This window comes from Musca domestica, unplaced genomic scaffold, assembly GCF_030504385.1.
Source record: "Musca domestica strain aabys unplaced genomic scaffold, Musca_domestica.polishedcontigs.V.1.1 24, whole genome shotgun sequence".
NCBI lineage: Eukaryota > Metazoa > Arthropoda > Insecta > Diptera > Muscidae > Musca > Musca domestica.
The window spans coordinates 5,924,524-5,951,072 of record NW_026712272.1 but is presented as its reverse complement, the minus strand read 5'-3'; the positions used below and the strand labels follow the sequence as shown (position 1 = coordinate 5,951,072).

The 26,549-nt window shown below is 38.3% G+C and overlaps 1 protein-coding gene across 2 annotated transcripts in view; it reads right to left on the bottom strand.

Annotated features, from left to right (window-relative positions):
* Positions 1–26,549, bottom strand: part of LOC101888470 (protein CREBRF homolog) — an 85,336-nt gene that overhangs the window by 5,053 nt on the left and 53,734 nt on the right. For both annotated transcript variants that reach the window (XM_005180344.4, XM_020035667.2), the window contains 4 exons: positions 1,728–3,545; positions 811–1,656; positions 480–735; positions 275–400 (listed from right to left, as the gene is read on the bottom strand). In XM_005180344.4, coding sequence (XP_005180401.1) covers positions 275–400; positions 480–735; positions 811–1,656; positions 1,728–3,380 — 2,881 coding nt within the window. In that variant the 5' untranslated portion in view covers positions 3,381–3,545. The remainder of the gene's footprint in view (positions 1–274; positions 401–479; positions 736–810; positions 1,657–1,727; positions 3,546–26,549) is intronic.

The following is a 26,549-nucleotide window of genomic DNA, read 5'->3' as shown; positions in this document are numbered from 1 at the left end:
TTGGCTAGCTTTTTCAGAAAATAAAAAAGAAGCGTAGGCCCAACATCGAACTAAGTCAACCTAAAACTCCTTTGTTTCTCTACGAAGAAGCCAGCCGATGGCTTAAGCCATTCAAAAAGGCGTTTTATGTGTTCTCATCTCTAGTCTTTAAGACCTTGCAAAATTCCAACATAATTGGTATGATTTACCTTCATCAAAACAAAAAAAAAATTCTTAAAAATTCTTCCAAATTCTACCTTCGCATTAAATTTGCTTAGCATATCATCCAACTTACCTATGGCATGCTTATAAATTCTTTCGATTTGTTTGTCGGTCTCTTCACTGCTTTCGCCCACATTTCGTTGACGATATTTCAGGGCCAAGTTTTGTTTGATATCGCTAATGGCATTCAGCAAACGTTCTGCAAGACAACAAAAACGAAATTATTAAAAAATACTGGTCTGTCCAAAACTCTCTCTCTCTCTAATAATAATACTCACTGTGTTCAATTTCCAAACCGTACAACTTGATTTTATTAGCCTCATGTTGTGCCTTCTTCTTGAGGCGACAGGCCCGTGAAGCCAGCTTGTTTTTCTCCTTACGCGACTTGGGTCTTACATTGAATGGCAGTTCCGAGACGGGAGTCATATCGTTGATGGTACGACTTAAACGATCCAATTCCTTGCCAATGTTATTCAGCTTACGTGGATTTGGGGTTAAATCGTTGCCATCACCTTTGCGTGCCTTGCCGCTATGCTAAAGTGGGGGAATAGGAAAAAAGGCAATTATTTCACATTTAACTTTTCCTCCTAGTGGCCAGCTGATAATCACCTTATATACCTTGATACCTCGCACCGAACAATTGGGACTAAACACCGGATCGGTGACCTCGTTCAGAACGTGGGGATCTTCCAATTTTGATTGGAATACCAAACGTTTACCCTTTGGCCCCTTGGCCTGGACATTGTATTGCCAAAAGTAGCGTTCCTTGCCCTTTGAGGTAGACAATTGTGTGCTGCTATTCGAATTGGAACGGGCTCGGATTGTGGTGTTATCATCTTCATTGTCCGAACCATTATCACTGGACAAATCATCATAGTTGTCGCTGTTGAACTCTGATGAGTTGTCATCGTCGTCATCCTCCTGGGAATAGTCATGGCCATCCGGCGACAGAACACTGACAGTGCTTAGCGATGAAAATGATTCAGCCTCAGCCAATGAACCGGTTGAAAGTAAATGCTGTCTAGGCTCACGTCGTGTCCATATGTGGTCCAGACCCAGGTGGGTGGGTGCCGAAGATGAGAGCCGCGATATCGTATTGCCGCTGATGTCATTGGCCGCCACCATTTGATAGAATTGTTTGCGAGCACTGTTCATGCTTATCACAGCCGGACCGGCGTTGGAACCACTACCACCCGCACTGCTGCCATTTGCACTGCCATAGCCACTGCTGCCGGCCGGGCTAACAGCTGTATGGGAGGACATTAGCAGACCTCCTTGGCCATTGGCTGGCACCGAGTGTCCCAGCATGGCAATGGAACTGTTGCGATCCGGCGACAGGGAATAATCTTTTTTCATAATTTCATGCATTTTCCGAGACTTGACTTGATACTGTGAACGATTGGCATGGGGTGGTGGTGGTGTTATGGAATTCATTTGTAAGGGTGAGTGGGAGGACTGCAAAAGACAGAGAGAGAAAAGAGAGAAAATTAGTTGAGCTTCTTGCAGGGGATTCCTGTTGGACCTACCTGACTTCCCGGTGAAAAGGTATTCGTGTTATTTAGCTGATGTTTATTTGGTGTGCTGTGATAAATTTCATACGGACTAGAGGAGGAACTTTGATGATTTTGTTGCTGCTGCTGAGATGTCTGGTGTTGTTGCTGTAGCATCGAATTGGAACTGATGGAGCTACCATTGCCACTGTCCAATGATGACGATGCCTGCATCGTGTGTAGTTGGGTAAATTGTTGTAAATGTTGTTGTTGTTGTTGCTGCTGCTGTTGTTGCTGATGATGGCTTTGCTGCATCAACTCCATGGGCGGTCCCATGCCCGGCGATGGCGTTGTTTGCGTTGTCGAATGCAATGACGGCGATAGCAAGAAACCATTTGTCCCATCGTGGCCTGTCCCCGGTAGAAATTCTTCCAAATTTGAAATATCCTCTAGAAAATGATCATCCTCCAGAGCTCCGAAACCAGCAGAGTTGATATCATTTTTATCGATGGGGAAGATGTAATCATCCTCCAAGGAAAAGGGTTCATGTTTTGTGGTAACAATGGCACTACCAATATCGCTCCACATGGTGTTACCCGATGTGGCCACATTTACATCGTACATCAGCGAGGAGCTCAGGTCATCGGCAGTGGTCGAGGAACCCAAAAATGTCACCACACCGGTGATATCGGTACTGGGTGGTGAAGAGATGTTCAAACCAATGCCGCCACCACCACCGCCGGAGGCACCGCCACCAACACTGCTGCTCAGTAGACTTGAGGAGCCATTGCCCACACTGCCATTGTGACTCAGGGGTGAGGAGGCATCATGGCTATAGAAGGGCGATATAACGGATATTGAGTTGGAAGTTTGTCCTGGTGTTAGACTCTGGGTTGCGGCACTTAAATTGACATCCTGCAAAAGGGTGGGCGACAACGAGGCCGCTTCCAAGGCATCGAGGCCATAATCGGAGTAGTCAGCCATTGAAACACTTAAAAGGCCGCCACCACCACCGGATTGTTGTTGCTGCTGCTGCTGCTGTTGATTATTTTGGCCGTTTGATTGTTGCTGGTTCTGCTGATTCTGTGAGGACATCATGTTGTTAGTTTGATTAAGATTTTGCTGCTGCGATGCCGTTACCGCCGAAGATGATGGCGATGACGCTGAGGTCGACAACTGTGGCTGATGCTGCAACAGATGACTCAAGAAGGGACTCGAAGATGGATGATGTAAAATATCGTCCTGATAGGGATTGTGTAATTGATTGGGATTATTACTGCGGGGTATTGTTATGACATTACTACTACTGCCACCGTTGGAAAAGCCACTGCCACCACCACCTCCGATGTGAGACGAAATCGTTGAGAAAAATGGCAATGAACCAGATGATGTGGATGTTGCTGTTCCAAAGCCACCACCACCTGAGTGGTTGTTGCTGTTGCTATTACTGTTGGTGTTGTTGTTGTTGTTGCTACCGTTATTATTCCCGTTAGTATTGTTGTTGTTGCTACCGTTATTATTCCCGTTAGTATTGTTGTTGTTGCTACTGCTGCCACTGCTATTATTCGCAAATGTGGCAAATAACGCCGACGTACCCAATGAATACAGATCGTATTTCAATGGATTGCTGCTGTTGGAAGATGAGTCGAATAATTCTGTCGACATGGAATAAATTTGATTTTCTGTCATTGTATGTGTATTGGGGTGGGGGGGTGTTTTTGATGGTGTTGTTGTTGTGGATATTTGGGACTATTTCGCTTCGTTTTTGTCTGCAGTCTTAGCCCTTTGGGCTGGACCTCAAATGAGGTCTAACACGTTAATGTAATCGTATTGTATTGACGTTGGTGAGGGGACCTGTAACGAAACGGAGAGAAATATTAGTTGGATATGAATTAAAGTTATAAATTATTTAATTATGTTCTAAAATGTATAAAAAATTAGATGAGTTATCCATGTGTTTTGGATATCACGGATAATTTTGGATAATTCGCTAGGTTATCCAATGTTTTTGGATAAAACGAATAATTTATCCAAATACTTTGGATAACTCTGATAAGTTATAAAAAAATTTTGGATAACTCGGATAAATTATAAAAGAATTATGGATAACACGGATAAGTTATTTTAAGTGTTTTGGATAATCCGAATATGTTGCCAAAGTGTTTGGATAACTCGGATAAGTTATCCAAGCATTTTTGATAACAAGAATAATTTATCCAAGTAGTTTGGATAACTCGGATAAGTCATGTTCTGGATAACTTATTGGTGTTATCCCGAATACTTGGACGACTTAATAAAAAGTGTTTGGGACGACTTGGATAAGTTATTCAAGAGCTTCGGATAACTCATTCAATGGGACTCGATAACATGGATAAATAATCCAAGAGTTTTGGATAACTCGGATAAGTTATCCAAGTGTTTCGGATAAATCGGATAAGTAATCTAAGAGTTTTGGATAACTTGGTTAAGTTATCCAAGTGTTTTGTATAGCCCGGATAAGTTATCCATATGTTTCGGATAACTCGGATAAGTAATTTAAGAGCTTTGGATAACTCGAATAATTTATCCAAGGGTTTTGGATAATTCGGATAAGTTATCCAAGTGTTTAGGATAACTCGGATAAGTTTTCCAAGTGTTTTGTATAACTCGGATAAGTCACCCAAGGTTTTTCGGTAACACGGATAACTTATTCAAGTGTTTCGGATAACTCGGATAATTTATCTAAATGATTCGGATAACTCGGATAAGTCATTTAAGACCTTTGGATAACTCGGATAAGTTTTCCAAGTGTTTCGAATAACTCGGATAAGTTATTCAAGTAGTTCAGATAACCCGGATAAGTCACCTAAGGTTTTTCGATAGCACGGATAACTTATTCAAGTGTTTCGGATAACTCGTATAATTTATCCAAATGATTCGGATAACTTGGATAAGTCATTTAAGAACTTTGGATAACCCGAGTAATTTATCCAAGGGTTTTGGATAACTCGGATAAGTTATCCAAGTGTTTTGGATAAGTCATCCAATGTTTTTCGATAACACGGATTACTTATTGAAGTGTTTCAGATAACTCGGATAATTTATCCAAATGATTCGGATAACTCGGATAAGTCATTTAAGAACTTTGGATAACTCGAGTAATTTATCCAAGGGTTTTGGATAACTCGGATGAGTTATCCAAGTTTTCCGGATAACCCGGAAAGTCATCCAAGTGTTTTGGATAACTCGGATAAGTTTTCCAAGCGTTTTGGATAACCCGCATAAGTTATACAAGAGTTTTGGATAACTCGGATAAGTATTTCGGATAAATCGGTAAATTAGAGTTTTAGATAATTCGGATAATTAATTCGAGTGTTTTGGATAACTCGGATAAGTTATCCAAATGTTTAAGATAATTTGTATAAGTTATCCAAGTATTTTGGATAACTCGGATAAGTTATTCAAGTGTTTCAGATAACTCGGATAATTTATAAAAGAGGTTTGGATAACTTGGATAAATTATGCAAGGGTTTTGGATAACTCGAAAAAGTTATTCAAGTGTTTCCGATAGTTCGGATAAGGCATCTAAGTATTTCGGATAACTTGGATCAGTTATACAACTTTTTTGGATAACTCGAATAAGTTATCCAAGTGTTTCGGATAACTTAGATCAGTTATACAACTTTTTTGGATAACTCGGATAACTTATCCAAGTTTTTCGGATAACTCATCCAAGTGTTTCGGATAACTCCGATAAGTTTTCCAAGTGTTTTGGATAGCTCGGATAATTTGCAAAAGAGTTTCGGATAAACCGGTTAAATTATCACAGTGTTTGGATAACTCGGATAAGTCATCCATGTACTTTGAACAGTTCGGATAAGTTATCCATTTGTATTGGATAACTCGGGTAAGTCATCGAAAAGTTTTGGATAACTCGGGTAAGTCATCCAAAAGTTCGGATAAGTTATCCTTGTGTTTTGGATAACTCGGATAAGTTATAAAATTCAACTAAGGTTTCCTTTTATCAAAACAGCCAAATGTTGCCGTCATTCCTCATATCTCAATTATCGTTTAGGCTTCTATTGGCTTTCCGTTTTTTTACCTTATTTTAAAAAATTTCCGCTTTTAGTCTTTAGCCGGTAAATAAAAAAATGGTTACTAACAGTTTAACAATAAAAGCAAATATTTATCTTCAATTATTGGCAAGAAACTCAAATAAGGAGGCCCGGTAAACACCCTACAACTCAACTCAACTGTTTCTGAAGTGGAAATATAAATGGTATTCTCTACATAGTAGACCTTTTGCATATAGATCTGATTTTTAGAAGGTTTTGTGACTTGGAAAAAAGGTAAACTTCCTGAGGTTTTCCTTCTATAGAAGAATTACTCCTTAGGCTAGTTTTTACGTCATTTTGAATTGAAAGTGATTTTCACACTTACATTTAAATTTATAGCATATTTTTAGGCGCTTCCAATGAGTCTCCTATTGCAAGGCCCGATTACATGTTAGACTTATATGTAATTTGAGTTTTTCGAATTTTGAACTATTATTGCATACTTTAAGGAGTTTTCAACAGTTAATTTTTTATTTTATACTCTTTGTTTATTCATATTAATTTATACTTTAAAGGGCTTCCTTTTAGATAAAAAAAAATCTGGGGAGCATCTAAAACTATGCTATAAAATTTTGACAGATTGCGGAAAAAAGTCCCCACACAAAATTTGTCTTCCCTAACTAAGTCTATAATCCCCTTATGTAGGGTATTCAAAAACAACAACTTCAAAATCTCATCGAACAAATAACTTTTTAAATTGTTTATTTAAGTTGTTATACACCTGAAATCACTTAAAAATAGTATCGGACCTCGAAGTGTTTTCAGACAATGTCTGGCGAAAGCCATTGAGAATGGCAGCAGTGAATGTGATAAGCTATTGTGTCGCTCCGCCTCGCAATTCTAACTGAGCAGAGCATGTTGTGGCCCTCCGGGGGGAATTGCTGCTGCTGGGCCATTGTTATTTACAAAGTGATGTGGGTAATTGTTGTCGGGATTTGAAAACTACTCATGTCAACTATAATTTGTTTATTTCGTTTTTTTTTTTTTCTTTTTTTGAAATGAAAAACACGTGCAGACGTCTAGGTTAAAGGATCCAGTTCATAATGGTAGGGAGGGGGTGGAGGTGAATGTAGGAGGAGGATATAACACCCTAGACTCTCTTTCAAGTAGAAAAATCTATTCTCCACCTAAATTGTTATTTATTCTAACCTAATTAAATGTGAATGAAGACATGGCAATTCATAAGATTTTTGTCACGCCTTTTGAATAGGTTGCTCTTTGCAAAAATTAGTTTAACGTTGCATTAGGAAATCAATAATCTTTGTTTTGCAATTTATTCAATTTGTTATTGTAGTTGTAGTCCAGACAACAATTAGTCCCTTGGCTCATTAAATGCAGTTTGTTTTTTTATTTTTATTTATTATTATTATTATTTTTTTTTTTTTCAAAACAAAGACTATCGGAAAAACCAGACAGAAAATGCCAACGAAGTGGTCTGATTGGCCGCTGGCCCTAATAATATTGTTCTCACCATTGTCTGCGATCTCGATTCTAGAGTGTCTGGATCGGCATATTTCTATTTCTATATTTTTTTTTGTTTTTCTAATTATTTTCAATATTTAGGTTAGGTTTTTGATAAATCATTGTTTGAGTCGGATTTTATTTTGGGTTAGAACGTCATTTGTTCTAAAATCTGTTTTTTTTTTTTTTTTTTGTTCTTATTTTTCTCAGCCAGCTGAGAATGTGGATTACAGACATGGTGCAGACGTCTGACGCCGATTTTCTTTTTCTTTAATAAATATATGCGTTGTAGTTGTTGGAATTTATGAATGAATTTTTATCTGAGCCATTATGAAAAAGGCTGGGCTGATATAAAATGGGTGGGGTAGGATAGGAATAATGGAAAATATGACGAGTTGTGAACGCTGTAAATAATTTTGGAGAAATTTTGAATAATTTTTGAGTAGCTTGGATAAATTAACCCAAGCACTTAGATAAATTTTCCGATTTAGCCAAAAAATGTGCGAGTAATCCAAAATACGTGGATAACTCATTCGAGTTATCCTCAACATTTGGATAATTTATCCGAATTAACCAAAACACTTGGTTAACTTATCCGAGTTTGTTATCCAAAACACTTGGTTATTTTATCCGAATAATCCAAAGCACTTGGATAACTTATCCGAAACACTTGGCTAACATATCCGACTTTGGATAACCGAGTTGTCCATAACACTGCGATATTTTATCCGAGTAATCCAAAGTTCTTGGATAACTTATCCGAAATACATGGATAACTTATCCGTTTCGATATAAAGATGACTGATGGTATCTGTTCATCGAATTCATCGAATATTTGTACGAAAAGTACTAAATGGTACTAAATTTTATATTGGGTGAAGGGATGGAGTTGAAATCCTAAAATTTGATATTTAGGTACCTGGTACCTGTGTTTCAGATTTGGCGGTGGTTTTGGAAATGCGTCCTATTTTTACTAAATGGTACTAAATTTAACATTGGGTGAAGGGATAGGGCTGGAATACTCAAAATTTAAATCGAGGTCTCTGTTGGTATCTGGAATTGAGATACTGAGGTGTGTTTGTAAATGTGTACTATAATTGTACGAAAAGTACTAAGTGGAACTAAATTGGGCATTGAGTGAAGGGATAGAGATACAATTAGGAAATTTGATATTTAGTTTACAGATGGTACCTGTGTTTGAGATTTGGGTTGAAAATACGTCCTACACTTGTACTAAAAGTACTAAATGTACTAAATTTGGTGTTGGGTGAAAGTATGTAGCTGGAATCCTCAAATTTGATATTGAGGTCTCTGTTGGCATCTGCAACTGAAATTTGAAGGTGGTTTTGGAAATGTGTACTATAATTGACCGAAAAGTACTAAGTGGCACTAAATTTGGTATTGGTTGAAGGGAATGGGCTTGAATACTCAAATTTTAAATCGGGGTCTCTGTTGGTGTCTGGGATTGTGATACGGAGGTGGTTTGGAAATGTGTCCTATAATTGTACGAAAAGTGCTAAATAAAGCTGAATTGGGTATTGGCGGAAGGGATAGGGGTACAATTCTGAAATTTAGCATTAAGGTAAATGTTGGTATCTGGGGTTGAGATTTGCCGGTGGTTCGGAAATATGTACTACAAGTGCAGCAAAAGGTACTTTGAAATGAATGAAATAGAAGTGCTTTCCATGCGTAGCCTCGACATTGAAATCTCTGTTGGCATTTGGAATTGAGATATGGTGGTGGTTTTGGAAATGCGTCCTTTATTTGTACGAAAAGTACTAAATGGTACTAAATTTCGTATTGGGTGAAGGAATATTTATTTGAATATTTATTTGACATTGAAGTCTCTGTTGGCATTTGGAATTGAGATATGTTGGTGGTTTTGGAAATGCGTCCTATATTTGTACGAAAAGTACTAAATGGTACTAAATTTGGTATTGAATGAAGGGATAAGGCTGGAATCCTCAAATTTAATATTGAGACCTCTGTTGATATCTGGAGTTGAGATATGAAGGTGGTTTTGTATATGTACGAAATAGTACGAAAAGTGCTAAATTGAACTACATTTGGTATTGGGTGAAAGAGAGATAGAGAGATAAAAACGTGAAATTTTATATTGCGATAACTGTAGGTGTCTAGGATTGAGATATCTGGGATTTCTCACTCACCGGTCCGCCACCTCATCTATGATTCCTGTGGTCATGTGACCTCCTGACCAGCAAGCTATCTTTATTGAATTTTTCTTCATGGTCATTTGTCCAAATAGTCTCTTTCACATTTCGCTTATAAAGACTCGGCAGTGGCTTGTTCTTGCAGCTGGCCACCTCCATATTGCCACAAATAGCCATTCATCCCAGCCGTCACCCATTCAGCTGCCACCACCAACATTATGACCATGAATTCTCCATTACCAATCATTACTTTTTTACAAAACCAATTAAAATATACTTTTTTTAATGATTATGCTAATTGGCTATTTCCAAGTCTGGACCATGTATGTATGTTGCCTTTACAGACTCCAAAGTGTTTTGATTTTATTCTTGCCAAGAAATACCGTTACATGATGTAAACTCTTAAGACAATAGAGAACAGAAAGTGGTTTTCCTTGGCTTTTACGGCTATGATGCTAATTAATGTGGTGGGGTGCTGAGGGGAAGGTTAGCTGGTTATGAGGCATGGCTATTGATTGATTAATCAAGTATCGATTGAATATTCAATATTCTTCAATTTTCTTTCAAGAAACCCGGATTCAAATAATACTTTTGGCTCTGGGAAAAAATCCTAATAATTTCTCGAAGACCCTATCAATGGCCTTGGCATTCCCGTCTAAAGACTTTTTTAATATTTCTTTTTATAAAAATTAGCAACTTTTGTTTATGTTTTCATTCACAACAAAAAAAATAAATAAAATTTGCAAAAAATTCCATAAACAAACTCATTTACAGACGATTATATTTTATTTTATTTATTTAGTATTTTTTTTTTTTTTTTTTTTTTTTGTTTGAAAAATATAGGAACACCTTGTTCCTATTACCCGTGCCCCTTACATTCCCGAAAATTCCCTCACATCGATAACAAAACAAAATTATTTGGGTCACTTCAAACTAAAATTAGTTAATTTTTATTGTTTATTTTGTATTTAGCAGTGGCAATGGGGCGCCAAGAGGGGGATGGCGGGTCGGTGTAGCTTTTGGTAAGTTTTTGCATAGATATTTTTTATTGCCGTTTTGCGTACCACGCTATTTTGTTGTTCTGTTCTGTCTTTTTTTTTTTGGGAGAAATCATAAATTTTTTAAACAACAACAAAATAATAATTTTTCACAATAAATTCCGCAATAAATAAACAAGCTTAGAATTGCTCAGATAATTGAGCAGGTACTACTTACTGATAGTAATGGTTATGGTTATCAGAAAACGCAGCTGCAATTGTTTATTTAGAAAATAGAAAGACATAGACCACCAATGGGGGCTTCCTGCTTGATATAGAGGATCGAAAAGAGAAAGACATATAAAAAGAACTGAAAGCTTTTGAATGGAAGACTCGAATGCGTTTTATTAGAAGAGACACGAGAATCTTTCTATAGAAGGTCTTCACATAGAAAAGCTTAAGTTATTCTCTCATAAAAAACCAGAAGATCTTCTCATAGGAGACCAGAAGGACTTCTCATAGAAGACCCGAAGGAGAAAAACAAAAGGTCTTCTCCGAGAAAAGCAGAAGGTTTCCTCCGAGAAGAGCAGAAGCCTTCTCCAAAAAGAGCAGAAGGTATTTTTCGAGAAGAGCAGAAGATCTTCTCCGAAAATAGCAGAAGATCTTCTCCGAGAAAAGCAGAAGATCTTCTCTCATAGGCGAGCTTAATATCTTCTCTCATAGAAGAGCTTTAGGTCTTCCCTCCGAGAAAAGCAAAAGAAGAGCTGAAGGTCTTCTCCATAGAAGAGCTGAAGGTCTTCTCCATAGAAGAGCTGAAGGTCTTCTCCATAGAAGAGCTGAAGGTCTTCTCCATAGAAGAGCTGAAGGTCTTCTCCATAGAAGAGCTGAAGGCCTTCTCATAGAAGTCCCGAAGGCCTTCTCATAGAAGACCCGAAGGCCTTCTCATAGAAGAGCTAGAGGTCTTCTATGAGAAGAACAGAAGGTCTTCTCGCAGAAGAGCAGAAGGTCCTCTCACAGAAGAGCAGAAGGTCTTCTCCGAGAAAAGCAGAAGGTTTTCTCCGAGAAGAGCAGAAGTTATTCTTCGAGAAGAGCAGAAGGTATTCTCAGAGAATAGCAGAAGATCTTCTCCGAGAAGAGCAGAAGATCTTCTCCGAGAAGAGCAGAAGGTCTTCTCCGAGAAGAGCAGAAGGTCTTCTCCGAGAAGAGCAGAAGATCTTTTCGAGAAGAGCAGAAGATCTTCTCCGAGAAGAGCAGAAGATCTTTTCCGAGAAGAGTAGAAGATTTTCTCCGAGAAGAGCAGAAGATCTTCTCTCATAGACGAGCTTGAGGACTTCTCTCATAGAAGAGCTTAGGGTCCTCTCTCACTGAAGAGCTTAAGGTCTTCTCTCATAGAAGAGTTTAAGGTTTTCTCAGAGGAGACCAAAAGTGTCTTCTCAGAGGGGACGAAAGGGTCTTCTCAGAGGTGACCAAAAGGTTCTTCTCAGAGGAGACCAAAAGGGTCTTCTCAGAGAAGACCGAAAGGGTCTTCTCAGAGAAGACGAAAAGGGTCTTCTCAGAGAAGACGAAAAGGGTCTTCTCAGAGGATAGCAAAAGGGTTTTCAGAGGAGACCAAAAGGGTATTCTCAGAGGAGATCAAAAGTGTCTTTTCAAAGAAGATGAAAAGGCTTTCTCAGAGAATACCAAAAGGGTCTTCTCAGAGGAGACCAAAAGTGTCTTCTCAGAGAATACGAAAAGGGTCTTCTCAGAGGATACCAGAAGGTTCTTCTCAGAGGTGACCAGAAGGGTCTTCTCAGAGGAGACCAAAAGTGTCTACTCAGAGAAGACGAAAAGGGTCTTCTCAGAGGATACCAAAAGGGTCTTCTCAGAGGAGACCAAAAGTGTCTTCTCAGATGAGACGAAAGGGTATTCTCGGAGGATACCAAAAGGGTCTTCTCAGAGGTGACCAGAAGGGTCTTCTTAGAGGTGACCAGAAGGGTCTTCTCAGAGGAGACCAAAGGGGTCTTCTCAGAGGAGACCAGAAGGGTCTTCTTAGAAAAGACCAAAAGGTCTTCCCAGAGGAGACCAGAAGGGTCTTCTTAGAGGTGACCAGAAGGGTCTTCTTAGAGGTGACCAGAAGGGTCTTCTCAGAGGGGACCAGAAGGGTCTTCTCAGAGGATACCAGAAGGGTCTTCTCAGAGGTGACCAGAAGGGTCTTCTCAGAGGGGACCTCAGAGGTCTTCTCATAGAAGATGGTCTTCTTCATATTAGAGAGTCTTCTTTATAGTAGAAGACTAGGTCTTCTTCATAGTAGGAGACCAAAAGTTCTACTGCTAGAAGACGCGAAGGTCTTCTTCTAATGGTCTTCATCTAGAAGACCCAAAGGACCGGGAGGTATTTTTCTAAAGTATCCAAAGGTATTTTCTAAGAAGACCAAAACGTCTTCTACTAAAGGATCCGAAGGTCTTCTCCCAGATGACCAAAAAATCTTCTCGTAGAAGACCCAAATGTCTTCTCCTGGAAGATGAAAGTGTCTTACCTTAAAATACCATGTGGCTCTCTTATAAGAATTTCACGAAAATTTGCTAATGGATAGGTACTTAAAGGGTTAAGGAATTATATTCTATATTCTCCAATGGCTGTCTGGTTGTGTTATTTGCAGCAGCAGTAATAACAACAACTACTACTACTATTAATTATTTTCCACATTAAAACAATAACAAGTTAAATCTTCGTACTTAAAAAAATAGACGTTGATGTTCTTCTTCATTAACAATAACAAAACAAAATTAAAAAAAAAAAAAACATGACATAAAGAACAAAAAATAACAATAATAACAAAACAATGTCATTATACGTCAGCTGAATTGGATGACGATGAAGAAGCAGAGGAAGAGCGGTGGTTTGCAGGGGAAAAAGCCCCAAAACAAATAAGTGCCGGCGTCGACGGCAATTCACAAATACATGCACACACACACAGAGAGACGCAATCTCCCTAGAGTGGAGGATTCTTGTTTTTCTTCTTCTTCTTCTGCTTGTGAAAACAACTCACATGTTTTTGTCAAGTTTTTTATTTTCAATTCTAAATAAACAACTTTTTTTGTATACTACTCTCAGCTCCCCCGCCCCCTACTACTCTCTTGCAAAGGAGGGTGGAACCTCCTAAGTTCTCCCCTGCCCCACCAAATGAACAAAAAAAAAACGCATGGATGGATGATAAATAAATATAAACAACATTACGATTATGGACAAGAAGAAGAATGAGATGAAGAAAAAGAAGCAGATAAACAACAGAACATACTATATACATTTTGTATATAAATATGTATTTATGTATACATACATATACATGTATGTATGTATTATATATGTATGTATAGGGATTTCTTATTGATATGTGGGTATGTATTTACATATATACTACCCAGTTATTAACCAAACTCAAGGTCAAAACTGTTTATATTTTTGTTTCGTTGAGAGTCAGTGGGTGGGCACGAGAGAGCGAGAGAGAGAGAGGCGGTGGTAGGGAGAGCAGAGCATTTGTTTTGAAATTGAATTTCATCATTCATTCGTTCGTTTACAAACCGGACCGGTGCGAGTGTTTCGGTTTCTGTTTTGTCTGCTTCGTTGGTTGGTTGTGTGGATGGTTCTGGTTTGTTTGGATAAAGGCAGGCAGGCAGACAGGCAATGGAGTCGATTGTTGTTTTCATTTTGGCACAGTGGGGTTTTTTGCAACAAAATGCCGGTTGGTAAACAATCTAAATTGCATTTTTACCATTCTGACAACAGAATATCCATTATTAGACCATTAATAGAAAATAATTTCAATAAATAAAATAAAAATAGGACGGCGTTGGCATTTATTTGTTCGGCGGTTGGGAACATCTATTTTGTTGGTTTCAAAACAGATCTTATGTTGATGGAAATATTGACATGTACCAAGTCTGAATGGAATCGAAGGTTATTTTCGCGTTTTATGAGCTTCAGGGATATTCAAAATTTTGACCCTTTTGTGCCAAGAAGGAGAGGACCGATATATCCCATCTTCACAGCAGATCTTGTGTTCGTAGAAATAATGGGATGTGTGAAATATGAAGAGAATCGGATGCTTATTTCGAAATTTATGATCGTTTTGGTTTATAGAAAACGTTGACCCTTTGTGGGGAGGTACCAGAAGTGATGGTCCGAACTCTACCATCTTTATAACAGATCTTGTGTTGATGGAAATATTGAGATGCAGCAAGTCTGATTCGAATTGGATCCAATATACCCCATCTTCACTGCAGATCTTGTGTTCGTAGAAATAGCGAGATGTGTGAAATATGAAGAGAATCGGATTCTTATTTCGAAATTTATGATCGTTTTGGGTTATTCAAAACCTTGACCCTTTGTGGGGGAGGTACCACAAGTGATGGTCCGATCTCTACCATCTTTATAACAGATCTTGTGTTGATGGAAATATTGAGATGCAACAAGTCTGATTCGAATCGGATGTTAATTTCGCGTTTTATGAGCTTCAGGGATATTCAAAATGTTGACCCTTTTGTGGGGAAGGTACCAGTAGGAGTGGACCGATATATCCCATCTTCACTGCAGATCTTGTGTTCGTAGAAATAATGGGATGTGTGAAATATGAAGAGAATCGGATTTTTATTTCGGATTTTATGATCGTTTTGGGTTATTCAAAACTTTGACCCTTTGTGGGGAAGGTATCAGCAGGAATGGTTCGATCTCTACCATCTTTATAACAGATCTTGTGTTGATGGAAATATTGAGATGCAGCAAGTCTGATTCGAATCGGATGTTAATTTCGCGTTTTATTAGCTCCAGGGATATTCAAAATATTGACCCTTTTGTGGGGGAGGGTACCAGAAGGGGTGATCCAATATACCCCATCTTCACAAAAGATCTTGTGTTCGTAGAAATAATAGGATGTGTGAAATATGAAGAGAACCGGATGCTTATTTCCGATTTTCTAATAGTTTTTGGTTGTTCAAAACTTTGATCCTTTGTGGAGGAGGTACCAGAAGGAACGATCCGATCTCTACGATCTTTATAACACATCTTGCGTTCATGGAAATATTGAGATGTACCAAGTCTTAATTTCGCGTTTTATGAGCTCCACGGATATTCCAAATTTTGACACTTTTGTGAGGGAGGTACCAGAAAAAGTGGACCGATATATCCCATCTTCACACCAGACCTTTGGTTTATAAAAATATTGGGATGTGTGAAAATTTTAGACAATCGGATTCTTACATCACTTTCTATAAAAGTTAAAATTATTCAAAATTTCGACACTTTGTGGGAGATGTACATGATGGAGTGGACCGATATTGTCCATTATCGCACCTGACCTGGTACTGATGCAAATATTAGGATTTGAAAAGTTGGAGTAAAATCGGATTATCTTTCCTCTTTCTGTGCAAAAAATATATTTTTTTAAAATTTCGACCTTCTGTGGGGAGGTACCAGAAGGAGTAGACCGATATAATCCATCTTAACACCAGAACTTGGGTTAATAAAAATATTGCGATGTGTGCAATTTGAAAACAACGGGATTCTTACATCACACTTTATAAGAGTTGTAATTTTTTAAAATTTCGACCCTTTGTGGGGGAGGTACATGATGGAGTGGACCGATATTGTCCATTGTCGCACCTGACCTAGTACTGATGCAAATATTAGGATTTGCAAAGTTAGAACAAAATTGGATTATCCTTTCTCTTTCCGTGCAAAAAAAAATATTTCTTTGAAAATATTGACATTTTTGTGGGAGGTACCAAGAGGAGTGGACCGGTATTGCCCATCTCCTAACTCGATCTAAGTTTGATAATTACGATGTACAAAGTTTGGACCAATTCGGATACTCCCTTCGAGAGTTATCGTGGACATCAGCCAGCCAAATAGACAGAGGGACGGACAGACATCGCTAGATCGACGCCAAGTGAAACGGATTTGTCCAAAGAGAGGGAGAGAGAAATGGTATATACCCTCTCTAGCCATATGGCTGAGAGTATAAAAATATCTCAAGATTGCCGGATAATGATGTTGGAATTATTTACTGGCAAATCAGGGTCCCGCTCTAGTACTTTATCTTTTCACTCCAGTACCGAAGAACCAATGTTAATGGAGACCTTTAATTCTAAAATATCACAGGGCAAAGTCTTGAAGAAGTTAAAATACGTTAGAACGACTATTAATCTTAGAACGTATCCTGGTATCTCCTTACTGAAACCAATTGGCATATGTTAAGGTTCATGGGCCTCAGATGTAAGAATGAAACCCGATCTAGGAAAGTCTGCCGGAGTTAGTCGCTAATATCCAGACATCTCAAAGGTCACATAAGAAAAGGGCATATAATGTCATCTACGTTGGGCGCCATATTGTTACGTACCTTAGTGAAGGTGGCAGATGTGTCCAACATTGTTTAAATATGCTAAAGCAAAGTCCCACCTTAATGATTGCATTAAGGGATTGTCTAGATATAACCTGTTATGGGAGAATATTAATCAAACAATTTTAAAAGGTATATATTTCCGATAACCCCAAAACTTTATTAAAAATTCAAAAAATTACCTTTTTTCTCTTCCCTATTTCTCTTCTCAGAATATCAATTGGCAAAAACCGAACGAGAGAGGGAGAGAGAGAGAAACAGCCACACACTATTATGACGACCACATGTCTTTATTGTTTTCTTAAGTGGGTACCTAGTTTTGTTTTTACTTTTTTCGAATACTCAAAGAGAGGGAAGTGGTGCAAGGTCGCCGCCACCACCGCTACACTTTACCATCACTCGGCAGCCTGCTGACGAGTACACGAAAACAAAATGTATTTTTGTGGTCATGATGTTGTTGTTTTCCGTTTCATTCTGATTTCTGATTTTGTTTATTTTGATTTGAACAACAAAAAAAAACAATGAGGAAAGCGAAAAAACCCCACACCAAGAAGAAGAGGAAGAAGCACACGAACAATTGATGAAATGCCAGACAACCAGAAGCTTCCACTGAATGAAAAAAGCTTTTTTTCTCTCTTGTCAGATACGCGAGTGCTCCCATTCACAATGTGTATGCCGTTTTATTTTTTCGCCAATTCTAGAATTTTTAGAATTGGGGAAGAAGAGATGAGAGAGAGAGGGAGAGAGAGAGTGCGCCAAACTTTGGAAGATGGATGACAGTAATTTGTTTGGAGTGCAAATTTAGTTGTTTACGTTTTTTTATTTTCAACGTTGGCTGGAATGTTTTTTGGAAAGTTTGCCTTAAACGAAGATGGATCAGCAAAGAGAAAGGCTGTGAAGAAGAAGTATGGGCTACGTAGGGAAAAATAAATTGATAAAGAAATGGGAAAATACCTTTGCAAAAATAATTTGCCGAGAAAGGAAGCGGAAAGATTGTGAAAATAAAAATGGAGTCACAGGCGGAAAATACCACGAAAAAAGGTATTGATTTGGCACCCATTTTGTTCAACCTTTTCAGACTTCTTTATTTGTGAAGGCCACGGAAGAAATAGTTTTCAACCGAAATTGAGAAAAACCCACTGTGCAGTAATAGGTAACGTCTTAGACTTTGAATCCAACAGAAATCCAAATTAAGCCTTTGTGGATATACCAGAAAAGCATTTAGGTTGCTTTGTGCGAAATATTAATTCCGAAAGGAGATATCTAGAAGTTGTTCCTTACTTGTTTCCCGGACGGCTCCAAGTTTGGGGGAAAGAACTGGACTAGACCTCTTCATAGAGGACCTGAAAACCAAAATCTCTCTCCATCTACCAAATTATAGAATGGTCCCCAGCCGGAAATCCAAGCAATCGCCGAGACTGCGAACTGGTTTAGAACTTACACAAGATCAAATAACACATCTGTACAGGATAGGTACGTACGGATTACTGTACATACAGAGATCCACGTTAGGCGGAAATCCAAACAATCGCACAGGCTCTAAACTGGTTAAGAAGTGATACACGACCAAATATCACATCTGTTCAGAATAGGTACGTATGGATTATAGTACAGGGTGAGATAATAAAACTGCAACAAAGTCAAACCCCATAATTTTTAAATTTTATTAAGTAAAGCAAAAAATGTCGGAAATACTATCAAATTTTAAAATAACTTTAGACTTGTTCGAATTGGTCACCTTTGGCACGAATTATGACCTTTAAAGGGCCAATGAAACCGCGACACGCTTCCCGGATGTTGCTCTGCGATATTTTGGCGAAGCGATTGCTTGAGATGATCGACACTTTGGTATTTTTTAATGCCAACCTTGCTTTCCAATATACTCCAGACCAAATAGTCCAACGGATTGGTATCCGTAGATTTTGGTGGCCATTGTGCGCTGGAAATGAAGCAAGGAACCTCATTTTCAATCTTGGGTGGCGCGTTTGAGTGCGTTGGTGCTGAGTCCTGTTGGAATGTCCAAGGTCTGTGGCCAAAATGTTTGCGTGCCCAAGGCTTTAATATACCCTCCAGAATATATTCGCGACAATATTCGGCATTTATTCTGATGCCACGGTCGATTAATACGAGCGGAGAGCGACCATCGGCTGTTATGGTGGCCCATACCATCACCATGGTCGACTTGAGGCTTGAGTTCTGGTGGCCAACCGAAGCAGCAAATTTGTTTACAAACTGCTGGACAACGAAAGTTTTCTCATCGGAGAAAACCAAATTCGGTAGTTCACCACTTTCGGCCAAGCGAAGCAACTCTTTAGCTCTGTTGAGTCTATTTTCTTTCGGTTGCGGTGTAAGTTCTTGCACTTTTTGGAAGTTCAATGGCTTTATATAATATATTTGCCGAATGGAATATTACGATTTGATCAGCTCACGAGCCATTTTTCGGCCACTTCGAGGCGGATTTCGATAAAGTCGCTTCTTTACTTTTCAAACCATTTCTGCTGATGTTGCTGTTTTCTTTCGTCTATCTTCCTTGACGTCGGGATACGCTATTAGTATCACGGTAACGAGCGATGGTACGAGCCACAAAAGATTTATTCACTTTAAAATGCTGGAGTGCTCTAACGACAGCCACTTGTGGTTTTCCAGCCAAATATAAAGAAATCACACTATCACACTTGAATGCCATCACGAATAACTTTTTTTCTGGAAAATTCTCACCCAAATGCTTTTGTAGGCTTGTAAACAATATAAAGAGCTGTCACTGAAATAATTTTAACAGCTGTCGGACGAGAGGCTTAGAAATGACAGCAGTCTGAAGTTGGTTGCAGTTTTTTCCATCTCACCCTGTACATACAGAGCAATATGGTACCTTTTGTTGTTAGTTGTAGTCATTCTAGAAAACCCTCACCTTTTTTCTTAAGAAGGCGTAACCTTCTTGCCATTGTTCTTTGTTCGAAAGAACTCATTTTTAACAAAACATGGCATTGCGAGACCACGCCAGATAGAATTTCACAATATTACTAAATAATAATCTATTCTATTCTAAAAAAATATCAACGATCTGACTCTCTCTGTAATATTATCTCTCGTTGTAAGAGAAATAACTCAGCAAAAGATCTCTCAAACAATCTCTCTTCTTTAATCTGTGTACTGCTTCTCTTTCGTGGCCCATTGACTTTCTTTGTCATAGAAATTCTAGAAAACCTTCACCTCCTTTTGCAAGAAAGAACGAAAGAAGCGCCACCTTGTCGACATTTCTTTGTTCAATAGAACTTAGAACTTGCCACGCCTCCCAACCTCCCAACCCCGATCTTTGACAGCTGCTTTATAAAACCAAATCAAATAACCACTTTCTTTGTTCGCAAAAATGTCTCGCTATGCATTTTTCTCAGTCTGCCTCTCTTCCCCTTTCCGAAGGGTAAAAATATTTTAGACTTTGTTCTTGGCATTCTAGTTTGTTGTAATGGCGCTTTCTTGTGAGCTCCTGCCAACCCATCTTCCCCTCTCAACAAATATCGCCGACAGATGTAAACACAACCGACACAAAGTGTTGCACCACACACGTTGGCTCTCTTTGTCTCTATTTCTCGTTCGTTTCGTTTGGACAGCCTTTGTTCGTTGTAATCTTTAGAATCTCACAACCTGTCTGGCCGTCTTGCCTGTCTGCCAACGGCGCTGTGAGTGGGTCAGTAGTCACTCAGTTTAGATTTGTTTAACATGATTTGCAAGAATTGGCTTTTACAGCAATTTTCTTGTTGTTGTTGTTTTTATTCCTCGTATTTACTGTTATTGTTTACAATTTTATTTATATAACTTGTAATGTGGTTTTTGTTGTTATTGTTGTTGTGGCTACTTGGGTGGCAAGAATATGTGTTGTTGTCGTTCTGAGTCAATTATAAATAATTAGCTGCAATTTATGTTCGAAGAGAGCAAGAGATTGGCGCCATCAGTCATATGTTATATAGTCGTGCGGCGCTTCCGACTTTTTTTAGAATGTGGGAGGACGGAAAGAGAGTCGGGAATGGTAGATATATTTTTATCTCATGAGATAGGACAGATCAACATTTCATCTGTCAAGCTTTATTTGTATTGCTATTACTTAAAGAAATTGTTGGCACATGATATAGAGAAAGAAATCTATCGATTTCATTATTTTTCAAGGCAATAAACGGCCGCTACATAAGGCCTCTATGGATGTCTCTTGAGGAGAAGACCTTGAGGCCTAGAAAAAGACCTTGGCGCTTCCTTCCTACTAAAATACAGTAGAAATTATCTAGGTCTTCTAAAGACAGCAGTGGAACACCTCCATGTCTTCTAAAGACAGTAGAAGACCTCCAGGTTTTCTAAAGACAGTAGAAGATTTTCAGACTGCCTCTAGAGGACCTTGACGCGCTCTACTAAAATACTGTTGTAGATCTCCAGGTCTTCTAAAGACAGTAGAAGAGTTTCAGGTCTTTTAAAGACAGTAGAAGACCTTTAGGCCTTCTAAAGACAGTAGAAGACCTTCAGATCTTCTAAAGACAGTAGAAGACAGTCAGGTCTTCTAAAGACAGTAGAAGACCTTCAGGTCTTCTAAAGACAGTAGAAGATCTTCAGGTCTTCTAAAGACAATAGAAGATTTTCAGGTATTCTATAGCCAGTAGAAGAACTCAAGGTCTTCTATAGCCAGTAGAAGATCTCAAGGTCATCTATAGCCAGTAGAAGACATCAAGGTCTTCAATAGCCAGTAGAAGACCTCAAGGTATTCTATAGCCAGCAGAGGACCTCCAGGTCTTCTAAAGACAGTAGAAGACCTTCAGGTCTTCTAAAGACAGTAGAAGACCTTCAGGTCTTCTAAAGACAGTAGAAGACCTTCAGGTCTTCTAAAGACAGTAGAAGACCTTCAGGTCTTCTAAAGACAGTAGAAGACCTTCAGGTCTTCTAAAGACAGTAGGAGACCTTCAGGTCTTCTAAAGACAGTAGAAGACCTTCAGGTCTTCTAAAGACAGTAGAAGACCTCCAGGTCTTCTAAAGACAGTAGAAGACCTTCAGGTCTTCTAAAGACAATAGAAGACCTTCAGGACTTTTAAAGACAGTAGAAGACCTTCAGGTCTTCTAAAGAAAGCAGAAGACCTTCAGGTCTTCTAAAGACAGCAGAAGACCTCCAGGCCTCTTCTAAAGACAGCAGAAGACCTCCAGGTCTTCTAAAGACAGTAGAAGACCTCCAGGTCTTCTAAATAAAGCAAAAGACCTACAGGTCTTCTAACGACAGTAGAAGACCTTTAGGTCTTCTAAAGACAGTAGCAGACCTCAAGGTCTTCTATAGCCAGTAGAAGATCTCAAGGTCTTCTATAGCCAGTAGAAGACCTGAAGGTCATCTAAAGACAGTAGAAGACCTCCAGGTCTTCTAAAGACAGTAGAAGACCTTCAGGTCTTCTAAAGACAATAGAAGACCTTCAGGTATTCTAAAGACAGTGAAAAACCTCCAGGTCTTTTAAAGACAGTGCAAGACCTCCAGGTCTTCTAAAGACAGTAGAACACCTTCAGGTCTTCTAAAGACAATAGAAGACCTTCAGGTCTTTTAAAGACAATAGAAGACCTTCAGGTCTTCTAAAGAAAGCAGAAGACCTCCAGGTCTTCTAAAGACAGTGGAAAACCTCCAAGTATTCTAAAGACAGTGAAAAACCTCCAGGTCTTTTAAAGACAGTGGAAGACCTCCAGGTCTTCTAAAGACAGTGGAAGACCTCCAGGTCTTCTAAAGACAGTGGAAGACCTCCAGGTCTTCTAAAGACAGTGGAAGACCTCCAGGTCTTCTAAAGACAGTGGAAGACCTCCAGGTCTTCTAAAGACAGTGGAAGACCTCCAGGTCTTCTAAAGACAGTGGAAGACCTCCAGGTCTTCTAAAGACAGTGGAAGACCTTCAGGCCTTCTAAAGACAGTGGAAGACCTTCAGGCCTTCTAAAGACAGTGGAAGACCTTCAGGCCTTCTAAAGACAGTGGAAGACCTTCAGGCCTTCTAAAGACAGTGGAAGACCTTCAGGCCTTCTAAAGACAGTGGAAGACCTTCAGGCCTTCTACAGACAGTGGAATACCTTCAGGCCTTCTAAAGACAGTGGAAGACCTTCAGGCCTTCTAAAGACAGTGGAAGACCTTCAGGCCTTCTAAAGACAGTAGAAGACCTTCAGGTCTTCTAAAGACAGTAGGAGACTTTCAGGTCTTCTAAAGACAGTAGAAGACCTTCAGGTCTTCTAAAGACAGTAGAAGACCTCCAGGTCTTCTAAAGACAGTAGAAGACCTTCAGGTCTTCTAAAGACAATGGAAGACCTTCAGGTCTTTTAAAGACAGTAGAAGACCTTCAGGTCTTCTAAAGAAAGCAGAAGACCTTCAGGTCTTCTAAAGACAGCAGAAGACCTCCAGGCCTCTTCTAAAGACAGTAGGTGACCTTCAGACAGTAGAAGACCTTCAGGTCTTCTAAAGACAGTAGAAGACCTCCAGGTCTTCTAAAGACAGTAGAAGACCTTCAGGTCTTCTAAAGACAATGGAAGACCTTCAGGTCTTCTAAAGACAATGGAAGACCTTCAGGTCTTTTAAAGACAGTAGAAGACCTTCAGGTCTTCTAAAGAAAGCAGAAGACCTCCAGGTCTTCTAAATAAAGCTAAAGACCTACAGGTCTTCTAAAGACAGCAGAAGACCTCCAGGCCTCTTCTAAAGACAGTAGAAGACCTTCAGGTCTTCTAAAGACAGTAGAAGACCTCCAGGTCTTCTAAATAAAGCTAAAGACCTACAGGTCTTCTATCGACAGTAGAAGACCTTTAGGTCTTCTAAAGACAGTAGCAGACCTCAAGGTCTTCTATAGCTAGTAGAAGGCCAGTAGAATACCTCAAGGTCTTCTAAATCCAGTAGAAGATCTCAAGGTATTCTATGGCCAGTAGAAGGCCTCAAGGTCTTCTATAGCCAGTAGAAGGCCCCCAGGTCCAGGTCTTCTACTGTTTTTAGAAGACTTTGAGGTCTTCTGCGGTCTCTAGAAGACCTTGAGGCCGTCTACGGTCTCTAGAAGACCTGGAGCTTTTCTACCAGCTTCCGGCCTTCTACTGTCTGCAGAAGACAATCAGACATACTTGACTCTAAGAGATTTAAACACAGTAGATTTGATTCACAATTACCTTCTTTAAGTCAACAATGGAGTTTGTTTTACATACCTGAAATAAAAAGAATGAAAAATAGAAATTAATAAAAGTCGACAATTTTTGAATTGTAGGGGGTATTTGTAAAAGGAGTATATTTTTGTATCCCAAAATATTCTTTGAAATTATGACAAAAAATATTAAATTTCCAACATTTCCTGAAGTTAAATCCATTTCCTTTGCATATTTTATGTACTTTTTTATCACTACAGCAATTTTTTCTTCTTCTTTGAATCTCGTCGTTTCCTATCTTTTTTTTTTGAAATTCCCAGTTTTTTTATGATTTTCAATACATCTTCTTCCGATGATCATCATTATCATCACTCTGTCGGTCCGTCAGCACATTTCAAATGCAATCTGGCTCTTTCTCATTCATAAATGCATTTCAGTCGAGAGATAAGGCGGACGATCGGTCGATCGTCGTATTGTTTTTGTTTCCCTTTGTACCCACAAGACAAACGCAAAAATGTATTTCAAAAAAGAAAAAATCGAGTCAAGACTATGAAATGTAATAAAAATTTAAATAATCTTGCGTTTCGAATTGACGCAAATTGTCAAAGTGACGTTTAGTTGTGATTACGCGGCCAGTGAATGGTCTGTGCCCATATCAAAGAAAAAAATGTATCAATTGTGTGTACATGTGTGTGTGTGAGTTTTGCTCTTCTTTGCCTTTCTGTTTTGAATGGCGATTGGTTTTGCACTTGTCACACTAGTTTTGTTTTATTATTGTCACATTTTTTGTATTTTTTTCTATTGTAGTTGTTGGTGTTTTTTTTTTTTTTTTTTTTTTTTTGTTGCAAAAATAAACAGCGATGATCATCTGTGACCACTCTATTGCATCATTATATTTGTGGGTCAATACGCACTCAACGCTATCAAACCCGCACATAGCCCGCCCATTGCTCAGCTATTATCAATGGAATTGATAAGAAGAAAATTGTAATGAGACCCTCAGGTTATCCTTCGTAGGATTTGAAAAAAGAAATTGAGAAAAAAGATCCAGGATGTATTGATGAAAAATTTATACCGGTCATCCGTTAAGTTTTCCATGTGGATAGAGTATCATCTGAAGATCATTTATAAGTACGATATCTTACAAGTTTTACAGTATGAGACCACAATTCTTGGTCTGATGATCCTTGAATAAATGTCCTTAAAAAGCTCCTCATTGTTTGTCTTATGATCCTTGAAAAAATACTCCTTAAAATATCACCGCTTCTTGGTCTGATAATCCTTGAATAAATACTCCTTAAAAAATCATCGCTTCTTGGTCATATGATCCTTGAATAAATACTCTTTAAAAAATCCAAGTTTCTTCAACTGTTGGTCCTCAAAAAAATATTCTTTAAAAAATCCACGATTCTTCAACTGTTGGTCCTCAAAAAAATATTCTTTAAAAATCCAAGTTTCTTCAAGTGATGGTCCTTGAAAAAATAAAATCTTGAAAATCAACGTTTCTTGGTCCGATGGTATTTGAAAAAATATTCTTTAAAAAATCAAAGTTTCTTGGCCTGACGATCCTTGAAAAAATAAAATCTTGAAAATCAACGTTTCTTGGTCCGATGGTATTTGAAAAAATATTCTTTAAAAAATCAAAGTTTCTTGGCCTGACGATCCTTGAAAAAATTTTTTAAAAAATCCACGTTTCTTCAACGGATGGTCTTTGAAAAAATATTCTTTAAAAAATCCAAGTATCTTGGTCTGACGATCCTTGAAAAAAATCTTTAAAAAATCCACGTTTCTTCAACGGATGGTCTTTGAAAAAAATATTCTTTAAAAAATCCACGTTTCTTGGTCTGATGGTCCTTAAAAAATTATTCTTTAAAAAGTCCACGTTTCTTCAACGGATGGTCTTTGAAAATAATATTCTTTAAAAAATCCACGTTTCTTGGTCTGATGGTCCTTAAAAAATTATTCTTTAAAAAATCCACGTTTCTTGGTCTGATGGTCCTTAAAAAATTATTCTTTAAAAAATCCATGTTTCTTGGTCTGATGGTCCTTAAAAAATTATTCTTTAAAAAATCCACGTTTCTTGGTCTGATGGTCCTTAAAAAATTATTCTTTAAAAAATCCAAGTTTCTTCAACTGATGGTCCTCGAAAAATAGGTTTTTTTTGTTTCTTGGTCTGATGATCCTTAAAAAAATATGCTTTCTTGATCAAATGGTCCGTAAACAAAAATATTCCTTAAAAAAATCCATGTTTCTCGGTCTGAGGGTCCCTGAAAAAATATTCTTTAAAAATCAAAATTTCTTGGTCTGATAGTCCTTAAAAATATATTCTTAAAAAATCCAAATTTCTTGGTCTGATGGTCCTTAAAAAAATATTCTTTAAAAAATCTACGTTTCTTGGTCTGAGGGTCCCTGAAAAAATATTCCTGAAAAGATCCACATTTCTTGGTCTGATGATCCTTGAAAAAAATATTCTTTAAATATCCACTTTTCTTCAACTGATGGTCCTTTAAAAATAATTTTAAAAAAATGGAGAATTTTGGTCTGATAGTTGTTAAAAAAATATTCTTTAAAAAATCTGCGTCTCTTGGTCTGATGGTCCTTGAATAAATGTTCATTAAAAAATCCCCGTTTCATGGCCTGGTAGTCATTTAAAAAATATCTGATGGT